At 40.1% G+C, this 21,127-nt stretch overlaps 1 protein-coding gene across 2 annotated transcripts in view; it reads left to right on the forward strand.

Moving 5' to 3' along the window:
- Positions 1-9,178: 9,178 nt before the first annotated feature.
- The window catches only part of SH2D4B (SH2 domain containing 4B), a 66,827-nt gene continuing 54,878 nt past the window's right edge, over positions 9,179-21,127 (forward strand). For both annotated transcript variants that reach the window (XM_074154448.1, XM_074154447.1), the window contains exon 1: positions 9,179-9,362. In XM_074154448.1, coding sequence (XP_074010549.1) covers positions 9,179-9,362 — 184 coding nt within the window. The remainder of the gene's footprint in view (positions 9,363-21,127) is intronic.

Raw genomic sequence — 21,127 nt, forward strand, 5'->3', positions numbered from 1 at the left:
TTTTGTATATAAAGCTGATGAGTCATTTAAATGATTAAAAATTTTCCTATCGGTGGCCTTCAATTACACAAGTAATCAATTTAGCTGCCATAATGCGGTGTCTAATATGATGTGAAGTTGATAGGATATGACTGCTGCATTATACATAATGCAGCTAAATTGTACCAGGGAGTATATTAAAGAAAATTAGCTCTCACATGATACATTTTGATGCACTTACAGTTAGATGGAAAAAGGTGAACTTACTGAGCATCTTCATAAATTGATATATATCTGAGAGAAGAAACTCACGTAATTTAGAGCGTGATATCTCCTGGGTAGCTTATTGTAATGAATTTCATTGAAAACGTACCAAATGCTGGAATAATTTCATGTAGCAATTAGGTCATGGAATCCAAAGATCTCTTGGGCTTTGCAGATACACAAAGCAAATGATTCATGTAAAGGAGAATATTGAATTCTTCCTTGAAGATACGTATCCTGTCGTTATGCAGACCACTGGGTCTTGGAAAGGTGTGTGCTGAGGGGCAGGGGAAAAGGATCAGACTACACCAGTATTCTTTAGGTTGCTGTCTACTTGGAGTTTCGTCCTAGATTCACAGTTCATTATAAAGATCAGGTAGAGGTAAATCAATAAGAAGGAAAGGTGTGTAGAGCCTTAAGAAAAGGCTGTCACTTAGGAGCTGAAAGGCAACTAGTTCTGCCTTGAAGAGTCCTGGATGGCCTTCCTCAGCTATGGAGACTTCTGCTGAGAAACAGATGGACTGATGTACTCTGTACCTAAACAGCACAAAGCTGAACTGCAGTGTGCAGGGTAAGCATATGTTGTGTTTCATGCAGTGAGGTATAACATCAGGATCTGACATGAGCAAGGAAGTGTAAATAGGAGAGCAGGGGGCAGTGCATTCTGCATATCTTTCTGAAGCAAGAAATTCCTTGGAGGCTGTTGCCAGCGGCCCTTTTAATCTATGTCCCTACAGACACTTATTGAGCTGTAATTGCTTCCTAAGTAGAGCCTGCTGCCTGCCAACCAAGTATGCCCCATTTGTAGCTGAGGGTCCGAACCAAAGAGCTTGATTACTGTTTGATAAATAAGATATATACCAATTGAATTAGACAGCACAGTCTGAGTGAGAGGATGGTGGAGTACCGAGAGCTGTTTTCGTTAACTGCAGTGTGCGTGAGTGTTTTGCCTTCTTTTTCTGCCCTTACCCTGCAAAGTATCTCTCTACAGTGCTTGGCTTATGGGACACTAGTTGTTGCTTGCGAGCCTGTGCACCACGTTTTCTCAGATGACCTTTCTCAAGGAAGCTTGATTTTTTTTCCTTTTGGTTTTACTCTACTAGTTTTCACTTTGAATTATTTTAATGGTGGATGTTTCATTCTCCATTTGAAAAATTATGATGAGACTTGCCAGCTCTTTGATGTATCTTGCTTTAATGAGTGTATTAATAGCAATAAACATCAAGTACGTAATGTTCTAGTTTGTGTTGCGTCCATGTCTATTACTGTAGAGGTATTAAATTAAACCAAGTCTAAAAGTTGTCAAACCTGTATTAACCTCAGACCTTTGTAATGTAGGTCAGAATTTCAAATATCTACTATCAACTTGAAGAAAAATTGGAGTGCTGCCCTTTCTATCCAGCTTCCCAAATCTCTGATAAATTGTGCTGAACCATGAAGGCATTACAGGCTCCAGTGTAATCGTGTGTACAACAGCTGTAGCACGGAACACAAAGGGATAGACCTAAAGTAATCTTGCTGGGTAGGATTGCCACGCTGCCAGGCAAAAATAATTACTGATGTGACTTCTTCTGAAGGGCAAGTAATGTTGCAGACTACAGAATTAACCTTGGGAGACTGGAGTAATGACAGATTGCTCTATCGTCTGCAGCCCTGGACTTCAAAGACTGCTTTCTTTGGGTTAGTTCCTGTCCCTTTTCTTACCCTCTTGTTGGTACTATCTATATTTGGGATTGTCTGATTTCCACAGGGGGCTGAGGAGAAACAGATTTGAACTTTGACAAAAAACAGCTATCTGATGAGACTTCTGCTACTGTAAATCATCATTGCACCATTAAAATCTCAAGTTAGCATCACTTCACTTACAGCTATGTGACTGACAGTATGACAAGACATCTTTTCTCATTAATTGGTTTGTAGCACTTCCGCTGCATTTAATTTCTTTAAGATGAGGTTTTAATCTATTTCATTCCTATTTTGCTATACAGACCTCAAGTTTTTTCTTAATTTATTATTATTATTATTATTATGTCAATGGCTTGTGGAAATATCAGTTTTGAACGAGTACAGAGAAGATGACAAAGATGCAAAGTCAGTCCATGCTCCAAAACACTTCATAGTCTGATTTACTGATACTAGTGCCATATGGAAAAAGGAGGTCTGGAGAAACATACTTTCATTCTTGCTCTATGTGATACTTGTAAGGGAGTAGCAGCTTCAGAGAAATATTCTGATCCAGCTGCAGATTGTGCTGTTGAGGAGCTCGTTTTAGCCCTTAGAGGGAGCCACAGACTTTACTATGGAAATGGAGGAAAAACAGGCAGGTTTTGTTACATCTGTCTGTGATAGAGGAGGTGGGGAGGGGATGATTCTCAATTGCTTGAGTTTTTTCTAGTTTTTAATTGACAGCAATGTGCAGATCAGACACAAGACTGGTTTGTTGTGGTGAGTGCCCTAATGTATTTGCTTTCCTAGTGATGGAATTGTAGGGTTTAGAAGGCTTCAAACAAATGTTAATTTTACCTTTCCCCTTTCATGTTTTCAGCTCCCTCCCACACCGTTCAATTCCAGATTCCGCTAGTCTCCTTTTGATGCTGACACAGCACTACTTGATAAATTCAGATACTGTACGCTTCTTCCTCTTAAAAAATCAAAAATACAAAAAAAGACACAAATCACAAAAAATTGATCAAGGCTATGAAGTTCACAGCCTGGAAAACATAGGATTGCCACATTTTGTGTTTGGGTTTGGTTTTTTCTCCTTCTTAACTGTATCCTTTATTTTAGGAGACATGTGTATTATACCACCTCTTTCTTTGCCTGTAATAGGTAGGTTATAGCAGAATATTTTTATGTAAATGACATGGCTAAAGTAGGTTATAAGGCTGCGTAGTGAAATCCAAATGAGAATGCTGTTCTGCTGGCTCAGCATTCATAAGCATTGCCAGTGAGCTATTCGGTTCATGGAATGGAGGATGCACATGCTAGGAAGAAAATGGATGAGGACATTTGCAAGCCTTGACCAATTAAGCACTTCCCCTTTTCTTAAAAATGAAATTAAAATGTCTTTCTGTGCCTTTTCCTCTCCCTCCTTCCCCTTTGCCCAGCAGATGAATTCTAGTGGCAGACTGAGGACTGCTTAAGCCAGAAAGATGCTATACCAGAGGGGGGACAGTGTGTCTAGTTCCAGAAGATACCATTAAGGATTAAAGGAAACTCCAAACTTAAATTTTAAACAGCTGTGAGCTCCTTGCAGAGACTGCTACTAATTAGAGCATCAAGTTGTGTGGCACTTACTGTAAGGTAATGACTGCCAACAAAAGACTGCATTAATAGTAATCGTTTGTGTATAGGCTGTTGAGGTGTAATGTCTTGCTGTAGTGATTTTAGCTTAGTTTGGACTGTTGAACTAGGGATGACCAAGATGCAAGAGCAATGGGGAGGTCGTTGTCTTTCTAACCTATTCAAAATACTTCCCAGAAAGGCTGGGAAGAGGATGAATGGCCACAATCAGGAAGAGGGCAGCCTTATTTCAAATCTCCCTGCTCTTCTGAGCATTAATTCATCCATATCTTAATCAAGTCTGGGAAAGGAAGGGAAGAGCGAGCACTTTTTTTTTCATCAGGAAGTTTTATTTTATGTTTTGTCCAAATTATTTCCTGTTCCTCAGCTTTCTGACTCTGGTTTGGCTGGAACTGCAAAGCTCAGCCATTACAAAATATGAGATAATCCTAGAAGTAGCAAGAGTTTTAAAAGTAGGTTTTGTGTTCCTTCAAGGTTGCCTTTTGAGTTTTGGACTTCATAGATTTTCCAAATTTTCTGAGAAATCAGGAAAGTTCGTGATCATTTCTTTGTGATAATTCAGAATATTCATCTGGAATATTTATGGAAAGGTGAACTATGATGAGAATCAGTGTCTACTAGGTTAAAAATCCAGTCTTGGATTTGCATAGGATACTGCTGGGAACATTTCATATACAGGCAACAGGTTCACTGACATAGCCAAGACAGAAGCAGCCCTTTTATTTCCTTAACAGGGCCATGTCTTCAATGAAGAGAAAAATTGTTGTCTAGTATAGACAGACGCTTCCTCTCCCTCGGACAGGATAGGTTTAGAATTGGAAATTCTGTTCTCAGTTATGCAAGGAAATCTGTGGCCTCTCGTTTTTTGACTTTAACTATGGTGAGTGTTTTCTTTGAATTTTTGATTGTCAGACATTTCTCATATCTGAATCTGTTAACTTTTACCAGAGATCATTCTAGATACCGTCGTTCATAGAGGACTGGGGTGTCCAGCTTTCTCTTAGCGAAGAGGGTGAACAGGAAGCGAAGCTGCACAGATGCCCGTGTCTCACCGGTTGTCCTGACACCCCTGTGTGTTATGGGAGTGGGCTGTGAAAACAGTCTACTTTTAAAGATCCCTAAAGGCCACATGTGAGGAGGGCATTAACATCTAAAATGATGCCTCCCGCAGGAAGACAAGCAGTATAGAAAAAGAATGTTTTCACACAAATATTCTTTTATTGTGGGTAACAGGTCACAGCTAGTCAGACAGGCTCTTAAGTTTGAACTGCCAGCTGAGGAAACTGGCCTCTCAAGAAGCTTCATCACAGTGGGCAGGAAAGCAAGTGGAGCGGCTTGGAAGTAAACTGGACTGGAAAAAGAAAGAGGGAGATAATTTTCCTATCCATATTCCCCATGATGGTTATACAAAGGGGCAGATACTGGGACCAGTGCTATTTAACATCTTTGTCAGAGACACGGACAGTGGGATAGAGTGCACCCTCAGCAAGTTTGCTGATGACACCAAGCTCGGTGGCGTGGTCGACACGTTGGAGGGAAGGGATGCCATCCAGAGGGACCTGGACAGGCTTGAGAGGTGGGCTTGTGCAAATTGCATGAAGTTCAGGCAGGCCAAGTGCAGGGTCCTGCACCTGGGATGTGGCAATCCCAGGCACAAATACAGGTTGGGCAGAGAATGGCTGGAGAGCAGCCCTGAGGAGAAGGACTTGGGGGTGTTGGTGGATGAGAAGCTCAACATGAGCCGGCAATGTGCGCTGGCAGCCCAGAAAGCCAACCAAATCCTGGGCTGCATCAAGAGAAGTGTGGCCAGCAGGTCGCAGGAGGTGATTCTACCCCTCTACTCTGCACTCGTGAGACCCCACCTGGAATACTGTGTCCAGCTTTGGAGTCCTCAACACAAGAAGGACATGGACGTGTTGGAACGGGTCCAGCGGAGGGCCACGAAGATGATCAGAGGGGTGGAGCACCTCCCCTATGAAGACAGGCTGAGAGAGCTGGGGTTGTTCAGCCCGGAGAAGAGAAGGCTCTGGGGAGACCTCATAGCAGCCTTCCAATATCTGAAGGGAGCCTACAGGAGAGCCGGAGAGGGACTCTTTGTCAGGAAATGTAGTGACAGGACAAGCGGTAATGGTTTTAAATTGGAAGAGGGGAGATTTAGATTAGATATTAGGAGGATATTCTTTACTGTGAGGGTGGTGAGGCACTGGAACATGTTGCCCAGGGAAGTTGTGGATGCTCCATCCCTGGAAGTGTTCAAGTCCAGGCTGGATGGGGCTTTGTGCAACCTGGTCTAGTGGGAGGTGTCCCTGCCTATGGCAGGGCGGTTGGAACTCGATGATCTTTAAGGTCCCTTCCAACTCTAACCATCCTATGATTCTGTGATTACATTCTGTGTAGTCAGGTTTTTATATTCCTTGCAGTGCATGTTTGGGATCATTCTACTGTAACAGGTCATTTAATTGTTTTCTAATAATTCTTCAAGAGTATTTATTCAGAGAGGAGAAATGTGATTCTGAAAGGATTTGTGTGAGATGCAGAAGGGATTTGAGGTACTGGAATGGTGGTTAGTGACTACACTTCATTGTCTGAGTTATTTATTGCTCCTTAGCACTCATAGTCCGGTGAGGGTATATGGAAGGTGGACCTGCTGTCAACTTCTTTCATGTCCTGCAAGCTGCTCAGCATAGATGGGTTGAGTGTTGCCAGCTCCTGATGAAGGAGCTTTAGCTCCTGATGAAGGCGACAGGCTACGCCTAGTTTGGCTCAAATACCTCATTGGCCCGAAATATTCAAAGCTTGTATTTCTGGGGGCATCACGCACCATTAGTCTTTTCTGGTAAGTGGAACATTGGATGGTTTCTCAAGCATGCCTAGTATGACTGAGGTTCTCTATATGTTTGGGGTCTGCAGCTAGATAACCATCTCTCTCCTTCCATTCACTCCATTCCCAAATTGTTATTGAATTAAATGTTAATTAGTAAAGGAAGGGAAGGGACCGGGGAAAACACTTGATTCTTCCCATTGGTCCTTTCAAGTTTTGCATCCCATAAAGAAATACAAGTCTTAAACCAAACCTAGCTACCAGTGGAGGCAAAGGGAGAGAGTTGACGAAAAACTTTCACCCATGTGAGAGTTCAAAGACCAAATGTTCTGAGGCAGAGTATTTTTATCTTGACAAGAAACTTATGGCAGACTTTATGATGTATCTTTCTACTTCTTTGGTTGTTGGCTTATGTCAGAGTATTTATTTATCTTCCTTATTTCCCCTTTGTGTTCCCCCCCCCCCTTTTTTTTTTTTATTTTAGGGTTGCTATAATCCAAAGAAGAAAAGCTACAACAGAGGAAGTTGGTCAGATTCATTGCTGTGATTAGATAACTTCTGCATGTGACTTCAAAAAAAAATTTAAAAAATCGCACAAATTAATTCCACTTGAACATTTGGTTACCATTCTCACATATTTTTGGTGAATAGTTTTCAGGCAATGGGTTGTTTGTGAAATATTCATTTCATCTCCATGCTCTTGCTATTTTTGTTATGTGATTGCTCATTGAACATTACCAGTAGTTGCCTGAAAACTTGTTTGTATGCTGTCTTGTGTCTTGTATCTCTAGCCTGAGCTACTTCTGCAGCTAAATGCAGTTCTGAAATGTTTTTTCTTATCATGCTTAAATGCACATAATCCTTGATGAAGAGTTTGTTCTTTGCACTGTGATAGCTTCTGTGATCAGGATTTGATTTCTGTTCTGTGAAGTCAAGTAAAATAAAATAAGAAAGATGACAAACGGGTAGAACAGCAAAACTGCTTGCCCTGAAGCCTTTGCAAAGGCGAGTCTTTTTCAATTAGTGCCAAAATGTGGAGCCACAGCTCTAATATAATTGAATAAAAGCAGAGAAACAAAGGCCAACCCCCCCAGGCTCTCCCCCTTCTATACCTGACCAAGTAAAATAGAAGAAGCAGTAACAAAGTCTTTCCTACCCCAGTTTTTTTCTTGCTGAACTGTATTTCTTAAAAAATAAAAATATTAAAGCATTTTATTTGAGGAGACAAAATGTGTACATGAGAGACCCTGAGTTGCAGAATGGCATGCATGTGAACCGAACTCTGTAAAGCCCAAAGATACTGGGTTCTGAAATTCTGTTTCAGCTGAAGGCATCAATCAAGTATAATCTTTGGATTCATGCTTCTAGGTGATACAGTGTCTTCTCTTGAATTTTAGTTTAGATCAGATGTGTTTTCTGCCTAAATTAAGGTGATAGTATTTTGCTTACCTTAAAAGTAAGTTACATGAATAGATGCACTAACAGTAGAAGTTTTTGAATGTGAGAAACCTGGAAGTAATTTATATAAGAGTTTAACAGATATCTATAAAGCAGGTTTCTTGTGAGGAAATGCAGATGTGCTTTTGCTCTTCATTCTTGTGTAAACATCATGCAGTGGGATGCGGCTCAGCCTGCAGATGTGATCTGTGTTTTGTTACGACTCATAGTAGCCACATCTTGGTTCTCCTCAGAAGATGCCTCCCTCCCACAAAGTGCCACCGCTCCCCTGAGGAGCTGGGTCTGTGCCTGGTGAAAGCAGGCTTGGAAATCCAGAGAGTTGGGGGTTTTGGTGTGTTGGCTTTGGGTTCTTTTATGCAATTAAGTGGCTGTTGGACCTGGTGCTGAAATAATAGTATTGTACTGAATTGGTAAAACTCTGTTAAATAGCGACAAACCACAATTTGCTTGAAGAGCAGCATTGTAACTTTCTCCACTCACAAGGTGGAAAATAAATTAACAGCAGGACTTGCATAGCCTGCATGAACTGCTGAGAACTTACTCTTGTTTAATTAATATTAATTTACTATTTATAAAGTGATAACAAGATTCTTGTGGCTTTTGTTACATTTCCTTTTAATTTTAAAGGCATTTTAATCCGTTTGCTGCATGACAATATTTGTCAACACCAGGTAAATAGGTCCTATAATATGACCTACCCTGTTGAGACTAGTTAAAAGGCTAGACTGGGAAATAACATGCAAACTCGTTTCTCCTCTCTTATCAGAAGAGATCAGTTCCCAAAGTGACATAGATATTGTTGGTGTAGGTGATACCTTTAACCATGACATCACTTTAAACCCTTGGGCAACACTTACAACCTTGGGAGCGTATTGCTGCTGAAGGGAACCACTTGAGCTGAAAGTCCGAGACTTTCTGTACATTGAATTTCCTTCTGCTCAAGGGAGCAAAGCTGATGGGTTTAGTCAAGAATCCCTTATTTTTACTGGCTTGCTATCAGGAGCACTGAAGTGACTTTTTTTTTTTTTTCTTCTAGCCTTTCCATATTTTTTTTCCCTTGTCTGTTCCTCCCCCCTCCTTTCACTTGACACCTGTCCCTACCTTCGGAGGATGAGATAAGCAGAGAACTCCATCCCTGTAAGAGACGTAGGAGCAGAATATGCCTGCACGAAGAGAGCCAGAGCAAGAATCAAACTTCTCCTGGGCAGGCAGGAGTGGGAGAGCTCCTTTGCTGCAGGTTGCGTTCTGGAGTGCTGTCGGTGGGGTTTTATTACTGTACCGAGTGTAATTGGAAGAAGCAGGTTTATCTCTTTGGTTTTTTTGCCTTTTTTTTTTTTTTTTTTTGGAGTAATCATGCTGCAGCAAATTTTGCGTGATATGTATATTGACCCTGAGCTCCTGGCAGAGCTGAATGAAGAGCAAAAGCAGATCTTGTTCTACAAAATGAGAGAAGAACAGCTGAGGCGCTGGAAGGAGAGGGAAGAAAAAGCACGAATGGAGGAGGCTGTGCTGAGAAAGACAGCGAGGCGCAAACAGAGTGAGATTTGTGACCTTCCCCTATACTTAAGAGCTGGTGATGGTGGGCATGCGACTGGCTATGGTGCAGCATGCATCTGGAAGAGATTACAAGGAAGGGTGCTAGCTGTCCCCATAGGCAAAAAGATAGTCTGGGGCAGCAAAAGCACCATGTTCCTGCTCCTTGTCCCTCATAGCTGGTTCTTCCTCCAGGGGAATAGTTTGGTGTAGGAGTAAGGGAAATTGTTTTGAAGTGCCTCTTTCAATCAGGAGTCACTGCTCCTAGTCTCTCTGTGTTAGCAGATGTACCATGACCAAGTTTCCCCTCTGCTCCTAAGGCTTTTTTCTTCACCTGCTGTCCCCACCCTTGCCCCTCAGTCCGGCAAAAGACAGTCTTGCCTGCGCTGTTGAGGTTTCTTGACTTGGTATTTTAAATGCTTCCAAGTGGCTGGAGTAGGAAATAAATTCGTGAATTTGAGCTTGTTATGAAGGGCTGTTTGTGAATAAGATGTGATGTCAGAACAGCCATACCATATGAGACTAAATTTCCAATGTTCTAGTAATTTCCAATGTTCTAGTAAACATTCTCCAAAAGATTATGTCTAGGGAACAGGAATAGTGGGGCGAGCATGTAAAAAAACCAAACAACAAAACCCAACCAAAATCAGAGAAGAAAAAAACCAGAAATGTGTTTTCATGCAATATGTAGTTAAACTGGAGCTCCTTCCACAGGCTGTTAATGGGTGCTGAATGTGTGTGGTGACTTAAAAAGCAAATATGCGAAATCATGGAAGAAAACATCAAAAAAGAACTTCTCCAAATGTCATTTCCAAGTGTCTGGTCTTGGGTCCAAGCAGTCTGGAATAAATAGAAATTCTTATTTCCTTGCTCTCTTCTCTGAACAAGTGGCTTCCAACACTTTGGAACTCTTTACTCTTGGAAATGTAGTGCTCGCTCAACAAGGAAATGTCACAGAGATATAGCAAACACTCATTGCCCTGTGAAATGCCAAAGATCTTATCCTATCTTTAAATTTATTAAAACTTGAATATTCAAAATTCCTAATAATTTTGGGTAGCTGATCTTGGGAAAGCGCTCTAATAGCTATGTGACTCTGCAGTCAGTGTATAGAATGTTGCTCATCTTAACAATCCTATGGTAGAGAGCTTTGCTTGGAGCGCCTCAATGCAGAGAGATTATTGGATTCGATTGTCAGACTTCTTAAAATGTTTGGAGCCTCTGAACCCTAGAAAGTGCCCACTAGATAGTTAACAATTCAAAGACTGTTACTAAAGAAATGTGTTTCAAAGCAAAACTAGTTTCCAAGACTTACTTGAAGCAAAGGCCTTTATGAAATGACTCTAGAGGAGATTACAATGGTAGCCTTAAAATAAAGGGGGAATGTTCAGAACACCTGAATCAGCCATAATAGGAGTTTAAAATGTCCCCTCACAGATGGCAAGGTGGACGATGGAAAACCTCATTCTGTTTCATTTCTATTTTCTTCATGTTAGTGTTAATGTGAATGGTGCTTTCCTAAGAGGGATGGTGGCAAAATAGCTTCTCTCATACAGCACAAAAACCTTGTTAGTTTTGATTGATTTGTAGCTGAGAAAAAAAATTAAAAATGCAGTTCAGCTCCACAAACCAAAATAACATTGTATCGTTGAGGTAATCTATATTATGTTCATTCGTTGAGGAAGACAGATGCAGAAAAATCTAACTGCAAAAATATTTATGTGATGATTTGTCACAGTGTTGACACCTAAATTTCCATATATAAATTATACATTAAACCTGTTCAGCTTCCTACTACAGAAGACCATTTTCTGGGTAATTAATTTTCTGACTTATAAAGAATAAGAGAAAGGAGAGCAGTAGAGTAACCTATAGATTATATTTGCTCTGACAAAAGGATTCACAAATACTCGTTGAGTTAAATTTCACAATAACCCATTTCCATTTTACCTTCTTAAATTGCCAGTTTAAGGTATTGCTTAGGTTTGACTTTTGGCCACTGTTAGAAACTTTCTACTTCCTTCAGAACTGTAGTAAAGAAATGTTCTTACTGATTTTTTTTTTTTTTTTTGTAGAGAGAACCAGTGGAATTAGATTTGCAAGTCAGGCATTTGGTTCTGCTGAAAATATATTTTTGACTTCCATCAACTCATGTGCGCCCGAGTTACAAAGAATAACTTCCATCTTTCAGGCCATTAACTATACAGATACTTCTAACTTATTTCTACTGTACAGCTCCATAATATGGTGGTAAATGTTCTCATACTGGAGCTCGTTTCTTGTTTAAAAAAAAAAAAAAAAAGTGAAAAAGTCAACCAGTAATTATGAGTGTAAGATAGGAATTGCTGAGCAGTATTTTTGCCTTTATGACAGAAAGGGGCAGAGTAGATGACTGTAATAATCGTTTCTTAGCTTAAAAATGTTACTATTTTCTTAAAAGACATTTGGCATTGACATTTTTTTGGACCTTGAAGCTGCTTAGTTTTCAGTTTCCATTGACGTATAAATGAATTTCCAAACATTTCCCCCTGCTACACAGTGAATAGGAGGTATTTTTATTCCTGTTTAAAATTACTGTCTACCAGGATATATAGAGCTACCACAACTACACGTTCTTTATTCTTTTAAAACTGAGGGGTTTGAGCAGTTTCATCTGCAAGGGTTTGGTTTTGACTCTCTACTGCATGACACAGGTTTTATGTTTATGTTATTTGTTATGTTCATGTTGAAGCCAAGAGTTACTCTGGCTTTACAGAGGTCTTTGTAGCCTGACACATAGTAGAAAACAGAGGTGAGATTTTAATATCTCCAATGTTGTGCTGGGTTTTTGAAATTTTCTAATTGACAGCAAGACGTGTATGTTGTTTGTGAATACAATGTAACATTTGCATAAAATAATTTTTTACTAGTTTAATCGGAGTTATCTTTATAGGACTGCCTTTCAAATCCTTCTGGTTTCCTCATAGTTTGAACAGCTACATATGAAAACTTTGCCACATCTCTTTGGGGATGGGATAGGGTGAGATAGAACAAAAGGAATTAATGACAGTGGGCACTTCTCTAATTAAAAATGCTCTGAAAAGTGCTTGGGCTTGATCTGGAGTCCTGTACCCCGCTTGGTACAATTCTCTATCAATTCAAGAGCCTACCTGCAATGGTATATGCGAGCCCAGCAACATAGCAAAAGGGGTGGGTTTTTTGAAACAGAGCAGTGATTGTGTATCCAATTTTGGTTTTCTACAGACTTGAGGATGAAGGGTTCTTGTGCAAGGTTTAGATATGTTGCTTTACAGAAACCACAAGTGCAGAATTGGGGAGAAAAAACTTGGCATATGCAGGTTAGATTAGCCTTGTGCTAGAGTTAAAATCAACTGCAGGTTTAGGAAATGCTCGTCAGTGTGATCATTTTTTAATTGTGTGGAAACTAACTAGTGAAGGCCCAAACTCTACAGTGATTTTTGTAGAAGCACCACTGAATGCAGATTGTCCATCAATATCCTATTCAGTACTTTGAAATTTGCTTCTTAGAAAACAAAACCAAGTCCAAACCATGAAATAAGATGTAAGTTGTTGAGAGTGTTTAGCAAGCCAAATAGTGTAACAGTCTATGCGTGATTAGTCTTACTCTTCATTTCTAAGGAAAATAATATTAGTCACCTTCAGTAAATGCTAAATTGTGCCTGCTTTTCCATTTGGATTGTTTGGTTTCATGTGTCTTGAGGAAAGGTTAAGATTGAGATTTGTATCAGAATGAGTCAATGTTAAAGAAATTACTTCCCTTTGAGGGTGAATGAAATGTTTTCAGATTATTCAACAGTTTTAATTACCTTCCCTTTTTAAAAATACAGATCAATGTCTAAAAGGGAGCAATACATAAACATAACTTCACGACGAAATGCATCCTTTAGAAGATATTGAATAAACTATTCCCATGTTTTTGCTCTTTGTACCTAAGCAACGTTTGTACCTTGTCTAAAAATATTAGTAGAATTTGAGCATCATTTGGGTCCTTCCAAAACTGCAGCATTTAGTGAACTTATTCAAGGTAAAAAAAAAAGTATTTTGTAGCTTTAATTAAATCATGACTCCTGGCTTGTACTGAAATAGCTTCACAAGTGAGTTGAATTCTTGGAGGTCTGTCTCCAGTTCATTTGCAAATTACTTCTGGGCAGATCTTTCAGGAACATATTTTTATTGTAATAAAACAGGTTGCCTTCTGTCATTGTGCTAAAATCACTAAGAGAAGTGTCCTCAAAATTTCAGGATCCCTTTGGGATTTGCTGAGAGTTGACTGACAGGAAGCTTTGCAATTTGCAAAGAAACATATTTATTTGATTAGGCAGGAACCCTTTAACCAGTATAGCTGAGTTGGGAGTAAGCAGAGGACGCTGCCAATTTGGACTTTGACTCCGATGCAGTATCCAGAGCTGTCAGCATACCCAAAATGAGATCTCAAAAACTATTGAGCATTAGGTAGCTGAAGGACAGCCATGTGGGAGGGAAGACAAAGCTGGTCTGTGGCTGCTTATTCTGACATTTATTCGTTGTGAGCTGCAGCTCATGATGTTCAGACAGGAGCTATTTGTAAACACTCCTATTTACCTGTCCTTAACAAGAGTAGCTGGGAGAATATTAGGTAGGCTTATCACAGCATGGCTAGAAAATAATTTCTTTATCTAAATGGCATTTGTGTTAGAAAATCATTAGAGAATAGATGAAGCTATTTGGAAGCAAGTATTTAAAATATCACAAGCGGATGGTTGGAGGATACATCAGTGTCACACATGAAGGCCAGTGAGTGGGTGTGTGTTCCAGTGTGTGTATGGAGGGTGAGTGGGTGTAAATGCAGTGACATTTTCTTCTGTGTTTTTGAACTCAGAAACATATTCCTCATTTACACTAAGGCCTCTACACACCCTGGTAATGCTTAGCTAAGATTTTGTCTCCTACAGAGGCGTGCTCCTGGCAGTGTTCATTGTCTCTTTCTCTGTATTATTGGATATGGGTCTAACCAGGGACATCAGATGAGTATTTCTGAAATTGCTGGCTGTGTGTGGTCTTGAATCCTGTAGAGCTCTGTCTTTTGTATCCAAATCGGATACAACTGAAAAAGTAACAGGAGAACATTAACAAGAATGTTAGAATAATTTTTATTAGGGGACTAAGCCAACTAATTTGAAGTCACGGGAAAAGTTTTAATGTAACATACACCACATGTATAGCAGCTTGTGATACGATGCAGTTTTGTTAGTACTGTATACCTTGGGGCCAGAACTCATCTGCTCAGAGCTCGTGCTCAGTGTGGCTGTGTACTGAGGTACGGTTAAGCAGCAGCTTCTAAACTGTTTGCTTTTCCGAACCTGGGGCTAGAAAGAGACCCCCAACCTCCATATGACCTAAATATCTACCAGATGGAACAAATCTAGAGGGACTTCTCTGCCCGCCTAGGATTAGCCGTAAATCTGTACTTTTTAGTCTCATATCCTGCCCTGCAGCTGATTCTCTGTTTTGCAGAAAAGTAAGAGCAGGGTATTGCTGGCTACCTGGGCCTTATTACACTGGAGGTTTCTCTTGCACGCGTGCGATCCTCAGCAATTCTGTTGGCTGAAGCATCTGGCGTCAGCCGCTTTCTGAGAGAGGCTACTGGGTTAATTGAGCCACTGGCACGGAGAGCGCTCCTGTGTTTCTCTGCGGCATTGTGTTCCTCAGCCTGTCTGGACACAGTGGTGTTAGATGGGCTTTCTTGGACATACTAGTGCTCTGGTAATGATATGAGGTTGTGACTGTCTGCAAGCTCATGAATACTTCATATGGAAAGAGAGCAGTACTGCAGCCAAGGGGAGAATGGGATTTGCCCAAGCTAATTCAATATTTCCTTGTTGATTTTGCCAGTTTTTAGCATAAATGACTAAACCATTCAAGGACAGAGGCACCAGGTTTTGATAGCAGGATTTGGAAGACACAGTAAAACTCGGTGTATTCAAGCCAGCAGCGGATTTAGCCAGACACTGATGGTGGTTCATTAACCTTCAAGTCTACTTGGGTGCTGTGGTGCTAGAAAATCTCACTGTAGTGGTATAGTTCTCCCTGCTTTTGTGGTCTTGTGTACCTGGTAAAAGGAGTCAGTGCAACCCTGCCATGCTGCATTAAGTCTGGTGCAGGAAGTGATCTGTAGTTCCGCTGTTCATTCTGTGCCAGAGAACCCTTATCCTTCTGCTTTGAGTTTCCAGCGGACTCTGAAGTAGCTGTGCAGACTTTTGTTTATTCTCCAGCAATTGGAAAACCTGGATGCTTTGTGATAGCTCTGTGTGAGAAACCAAGCCCTGTACATAGCTTTTAATCTCTACAAGAGACAACTAGGATCAGGAATCGGAAATTGTAGTGCTATGTTCTTGACTTTTATTTTTTTTTTTATGAAGAAAAAAAATATCAAGTGAATTATACTGATGTGAATGATTTTACACCTTCAACTTTGATCTGATGTGTACATGCATTTTTATACTGTTTACAGTGAAAGGGTCGTTAAAATGACAGACAAGACAAGAAACTACCTCTAGATTGTATATGGAGTTAGAATGAGTTCTGAATGTTATCTCCCAGTTGAAAGTGGGGAAATTGCAAAACTGTTACAGGTAACAGCGTGCCTTGGCCAGGGAGACAAGGAAATATCTGGGGCGTACGAAATAGAGACCACATAAATGCTACTTTATCTCTGTGATTCTTTTTTTTTCTTCTTTTTTGGTTTACAATATGCAAATCTATCTATACATATTGCATATAAACATACCATGTGATAATGCAAACCCACTTACCTTTGAGTGTTATGTACGGTTATCTTTGCTACATTTGTTAATTACCATAGTCTTATTTGAGTAACTGTTTCCTCCCTTAATGTTTGCTCTCTTGCAGTCACTCTTCCTTTATTTGATCCTGCAGGGGTATATTGCAGCATAATTATTTCCATGGTAACAGGCTGTAATTCCATAAACAGAAGATTGAGTTTGTTATATGATCAGGAGGCAGCTGGAGAGCCATGAAGGCTGATTTTTCAGCAATGCTGAGATCCCACAACCCTTATTGATATATTAATGTAAATCAGCTGAATTTCTTTCTCCCTCTGCAAATCCTCTCTTAAATAGAAAGGCGCACAACACAGCATTGAAATTGGAGGCTGTGTAAACCCTCCAATTGTTGGGGGAATTATTGAGAAATTCAGAATTTTTCCCCATTTTCTTTTTGTTTTAAGAATTGAAGTGACTGTGTTTTTTGAATGTATTCTCAAAAGAGAAGGGTTCATGGTCTTATGACTATTACTAGGGGAAGACCACAGAATTAATTATAGAAGACCTTCAGTTTATTATGGGATTATGTTATTCTCGTTTCTTTCCTTATTACCACCTAATTATTCTAGATATATATTAATGGATTTATGGCAGTTAATGTTTGGAAAAGTGCATTCTGTCCTTTGAACGGTCTCTCAGAAACATTCACAGTAATTTCCTAGGTTTTCTCCTTAGAAAGAAGTGAAATTGTGTGTGTGTTTATTTGTGTGCTTGTATTAAAAACAAAAGAAAATAAACCAAACCGCCACCACCAACAAAAAACTTGCATTGGGTAAGCTCAAGGAACTGAAAACAGCTTAAGGTTCACCTTCTCATTTTCATCCTAATCAGTGTGCTTCTAACACATATCCTGCAACTAATGAAACTCTGGATGGAACCTCATTTACGCTGCAGAGTATCAAACTTCAAGCTTCTACTTTAAAGAAGCCATAAAAATTGTTTGCTCGGAAAGCCAAGTGTAAAACCTCATGTGAAATGCATTGTGCTTAGACCAAAGTACAGCAGGTATCTAAACTCCAAAAAAAAACCCCCAGCCCTACAAACACGCCAAATCCACAAGCTACAGTTTATCCCTGAATGACAAAAGTAGATCAGGCTGATCAGCTTGATGTCAGCAGTGAATGCTCATGCAGGCTATTTCAAATGCAGAATAAGTTTCAGGAGCCTTTTTCTAGCACAGGGAGAGAAAGGAAAGGAATGTTTTCTAAAGAGAGAGTTAAAGGATGTTTGTATGACTACAAAGCTTTCCAACCAGTGAGGATGGAGAGTCAATTGCTATTGCAGAGCTCTGTAGCTTCCAAGCAGGAGAACTATGGTGGGAGGTCCGGCCTCAGAGAGACTAGACTGTTCATGGAAATACCAGACACTTTTGAATGCCATGTCATCTTCCTGAGATTATAAATCAGTGATTTTCTAATTTTCTGAATTTACACTTGATGCAGCCTGTAATATTCCCTAGGATAGAAAGGCAGTTGGGGTTACTTGGCGTGCTCTCATTTTGCTGGACTAAGCAGGCAAACTGTGGCTAAGTGGCAGCACAGCTGGGAGACTTGACACCAAATCAGGCCTTTAATGGTCCTTGGAGTAATTCCCTTGTGAGCACTGGAGATGGATCACAAATGGAAATTGTCAGGGATACTCTAACTGTTAAAGCAACGATGAACAAGCTTGGAGGAAGGAAGCTGACTCCAGTAGTATTCCATTTGCTCTGATTACTGTTATTTTAAAGCACTTTTAATTAGAAACGTGTGAAAATGAAGCCAGATATAACCCAAAACTGTCACAAAAAAACCCCAAACAAACCACCAAACCGAGCACTCCCCGCCCCCCAAAACTAAGCAACAGCCCCTAAACCCCCCCCCATACCCAATCTGTGGTTCTGCTGTTTTGTCCTGATTAGCAGAGGCAATGAAAGGTCCAGTTCTCCTTTGGGTAACTCCATTTGTTTTAAGCCTTAGTCACAATGGAAGCCTGAGCCGATTTGGAATTGTAGCCTGATTTAGCCTGAGCATTGCTTGCAGCCAGGATTCCCCCTCCTGTGCACCTTAGGGTGCTGCTTTCTCTCCCTCCCTCCCTCCCAAGGTTTGTATTTTCTGGCAGCGCTCAGCCGTGGCAGCAGTGACACCCTGCCCACACCGAGGACCTCCTGAGGGCAGCGCAAAGGCCAAGAGCAGCCTGTGGCGCCAAACCACTCAGCTCATGGTTGCACTCCAGCGCTCTGTGTGTGTCTATGAGATTAGTAGCGCTACTGGTAAAGACTAATAATTCTTAGAGGTGAGATTTAGGCCCTATTCCTCTCTAGGGCGTTGTGTTATACTTTCATTGCTGTTACAGAATTTACTGCATAAATACTTACAAATAGAAAACACGATTTGGTATTATTTTTGATTGTGTGTGTTTATAGATGCAAATTTGTGTTGCTGTTTCCAAGAAAGTTTATACTGTGATCCCTTTGCGCTGCAAATTTGGGATACCTGATTTTGCGTTTGTCTGGAGTGAGCAGCAATATCCAAATTACTGGTCTCAAAGCGGTATCGATATAGGTTTAAGGAAACTCCATGGGAGATAGTAATTCATGGAGGAGCTACAGGTGAAAAGAACTGTAAGAATTAATGTTGCCTTCTTGTGGTGCTACAGAGTTGTTTTAGACAAAAAAACTGGTAGAATGCTATAGCTGATAAATCGTTGGTCTGAAGCGTAGAGATGGAAAACACTTGGTAAATTATTCAGTTCATTTTCCTGATAAAGCAGTGTTTATTTCTAAACCACTTTCATTGCTACTGTCCAATCCAGACTAATTTTGATGTCCACTACTTCCTAATGGTAATTATTTGCAGCCTGCCACAGGCTCTCCAGGAAAAGAAAAGTACTTTTGTGGTCAAGGCACAAGACTGGGACTCAAGAGATTTAATTTTTATTTCCTGACTCTGCATTGGCCTTTGTGACGGGGCTGAGAAGCTTGCTTCTGAACAGGAAACATGAGGTTCTCTTGCCTCTTTCTCACCCAGATTTCAAGTTTGTTTAGTCAGGACCTGTCTCTTCCTTTTAGATTTAGTTGAATTGTTCTGTTGTGGGTTTTTTTTTTTTTCCTGTTTCATTTGGAAATGAAGCGTGGTAACAAAATACCTTATTTTGCAGGAAAATGCAATACTTACCTTAAATGATCTTCATGTATCTTAAAGCAGAAATGATTTTATTATAATCAGGTAATTCTCTGCTTGCTAAGCAGACAGCACTAGTTTCCTTAAAATATTAAGGCAAATAATTTTCTGTACTTTTAGCTCAGATCTTGCGAATGGTTCTACGGTTTAAAAGGGCAAGCCCAGTATCATTAGCCTAGAAGAGCTGACACTGGCCACTCTGAACCTGATTCCGCAGGCTGCGAAGGCTTTTTATATGGCAGAAATTCCATTTCCACAGTGCCACGTTTTCTCCTTCAGCTGCTTATTTCTTTTCCTGCATGCTCATTTTTTCATGTTGTTCTGTGCTAAGAAACAACCATGTTTTATGATCAGGTTGTATGGTAAAGCTCATCTCCAACTTTATGGGAGTGTAGGTTTAAGGGAAGATTTGCATGGGAGTCATTTCTTAAAGTAAAATAGAAAGTGTGGTTGGAGGTGAAAATGACGTTTTCTTGTTCTAAAGAAAAAACTGAATTAAGGCATGTGTGCTCAAGTGGAATTGTTTTAAAATTACACATGTGGAGGTCTGTCTGTTTAATGCTGAAGCTTAAAATTGCCGGGTTGTTTGATACTGTTATTGTCTTTCAACTTGAACTATGGTTGCATATACAGCAGTATACTGTACTGCAGCCTACGGTAGGTAGTGCTGAACCAAGAATATGTTATACTGATGTTTTCAAAAGAGTTTATCCATCTACTGTCTAAGCTTTTGCAGAGAGATCCGTTGTTTTAAAAGGAAGGAAGAGAACAATTTCTCAAGACATGTCTACAAATCAAGTATTTGTTTTATGGGGCTGGGTAGTAATGGATAAGTTGTGCCTCTGAGAAACATTAATAACTCTTTGGCGCAAAAAACCTGGAAAGAAGCAAAGATAAAATTTTTCTGCTTACCTGAAAGGGTTTTTTTAAATTCTCTTTCCATCTGGTAAGTCCATAAATGAGCAGAAGTAGTGAAGTTGTCTCAGAACAGTAGAAGTACTTGGCACCTACCAGTTATAACACAAATAAATTAACATGAGGCATGTTGTTTGCAATGTTTTCTTTAAAGTACTAAATAAATGGGAACAACTGGGATATCCAGATTCCTCCCAGGAAAGAGGACATTGGCCACTTTTAAAACAAAAGCTGCATTGGTGGTATGGGATCAGTACTTCTGGGAAATCATTCCATATTCCTCAAGACACTTCACCATGAAATGCAGTAGGCGAAAACCTTGTGGGCAAATACTGATATGGTCAGTCAGTTCTCAGCAGATAGCATTCAAATGTCCAAAAAATAAAACATAAATGTTGTGCTGACAGGAACAAAGAATAGCACAGAATAGGAACCACAATAAAATACATTCAGATTTATAACCTGGGACATAATTTGATAAACTGTGGAAGAGCAAATGCTTTTGAGACTTATTGAAGGAAAATATTGTTTATTAGCTTAAATTTCCACCCCCACTTTAAGTCAGTACCATTAGGCCAACACTGGGTATTCATATAAATCACATTTTCAAATTTGATATAGAATATTAGCTTTCATTGAGAGATCTGATATGTTAGTTGCCTTCAGTTCGGATTGTCAACACTTGGGAGTGTGGGTTGACACTGGCACTGCCTGCTGTCAACAGCCCCGCTTCATTCCCTCCTGCAGTTTTCTCTCTTCAGCCTGGGATGTCAAAAACACTTTATTGATTGTGCGTGGGGAAACTTAATCTGGTTAAATGGATACTGTCCTGCTGCAGAACAACAGGTAGT

The sequence above is a fragment of the Numenius arquata genome, chromosome 10 (genome assembly GCF_964106895.1).
Source record: "Numenius arquata chromosome 10, bNumArq3.hap1.1, whole genome shotgun sequence".
In the NCBI taxonomy this organism is placed as follows: Eukaryota; Metazoa; Chordata; class Aves; order Charadriiformes; family Scolopacidae; genus Numenius; species Numenius arquata.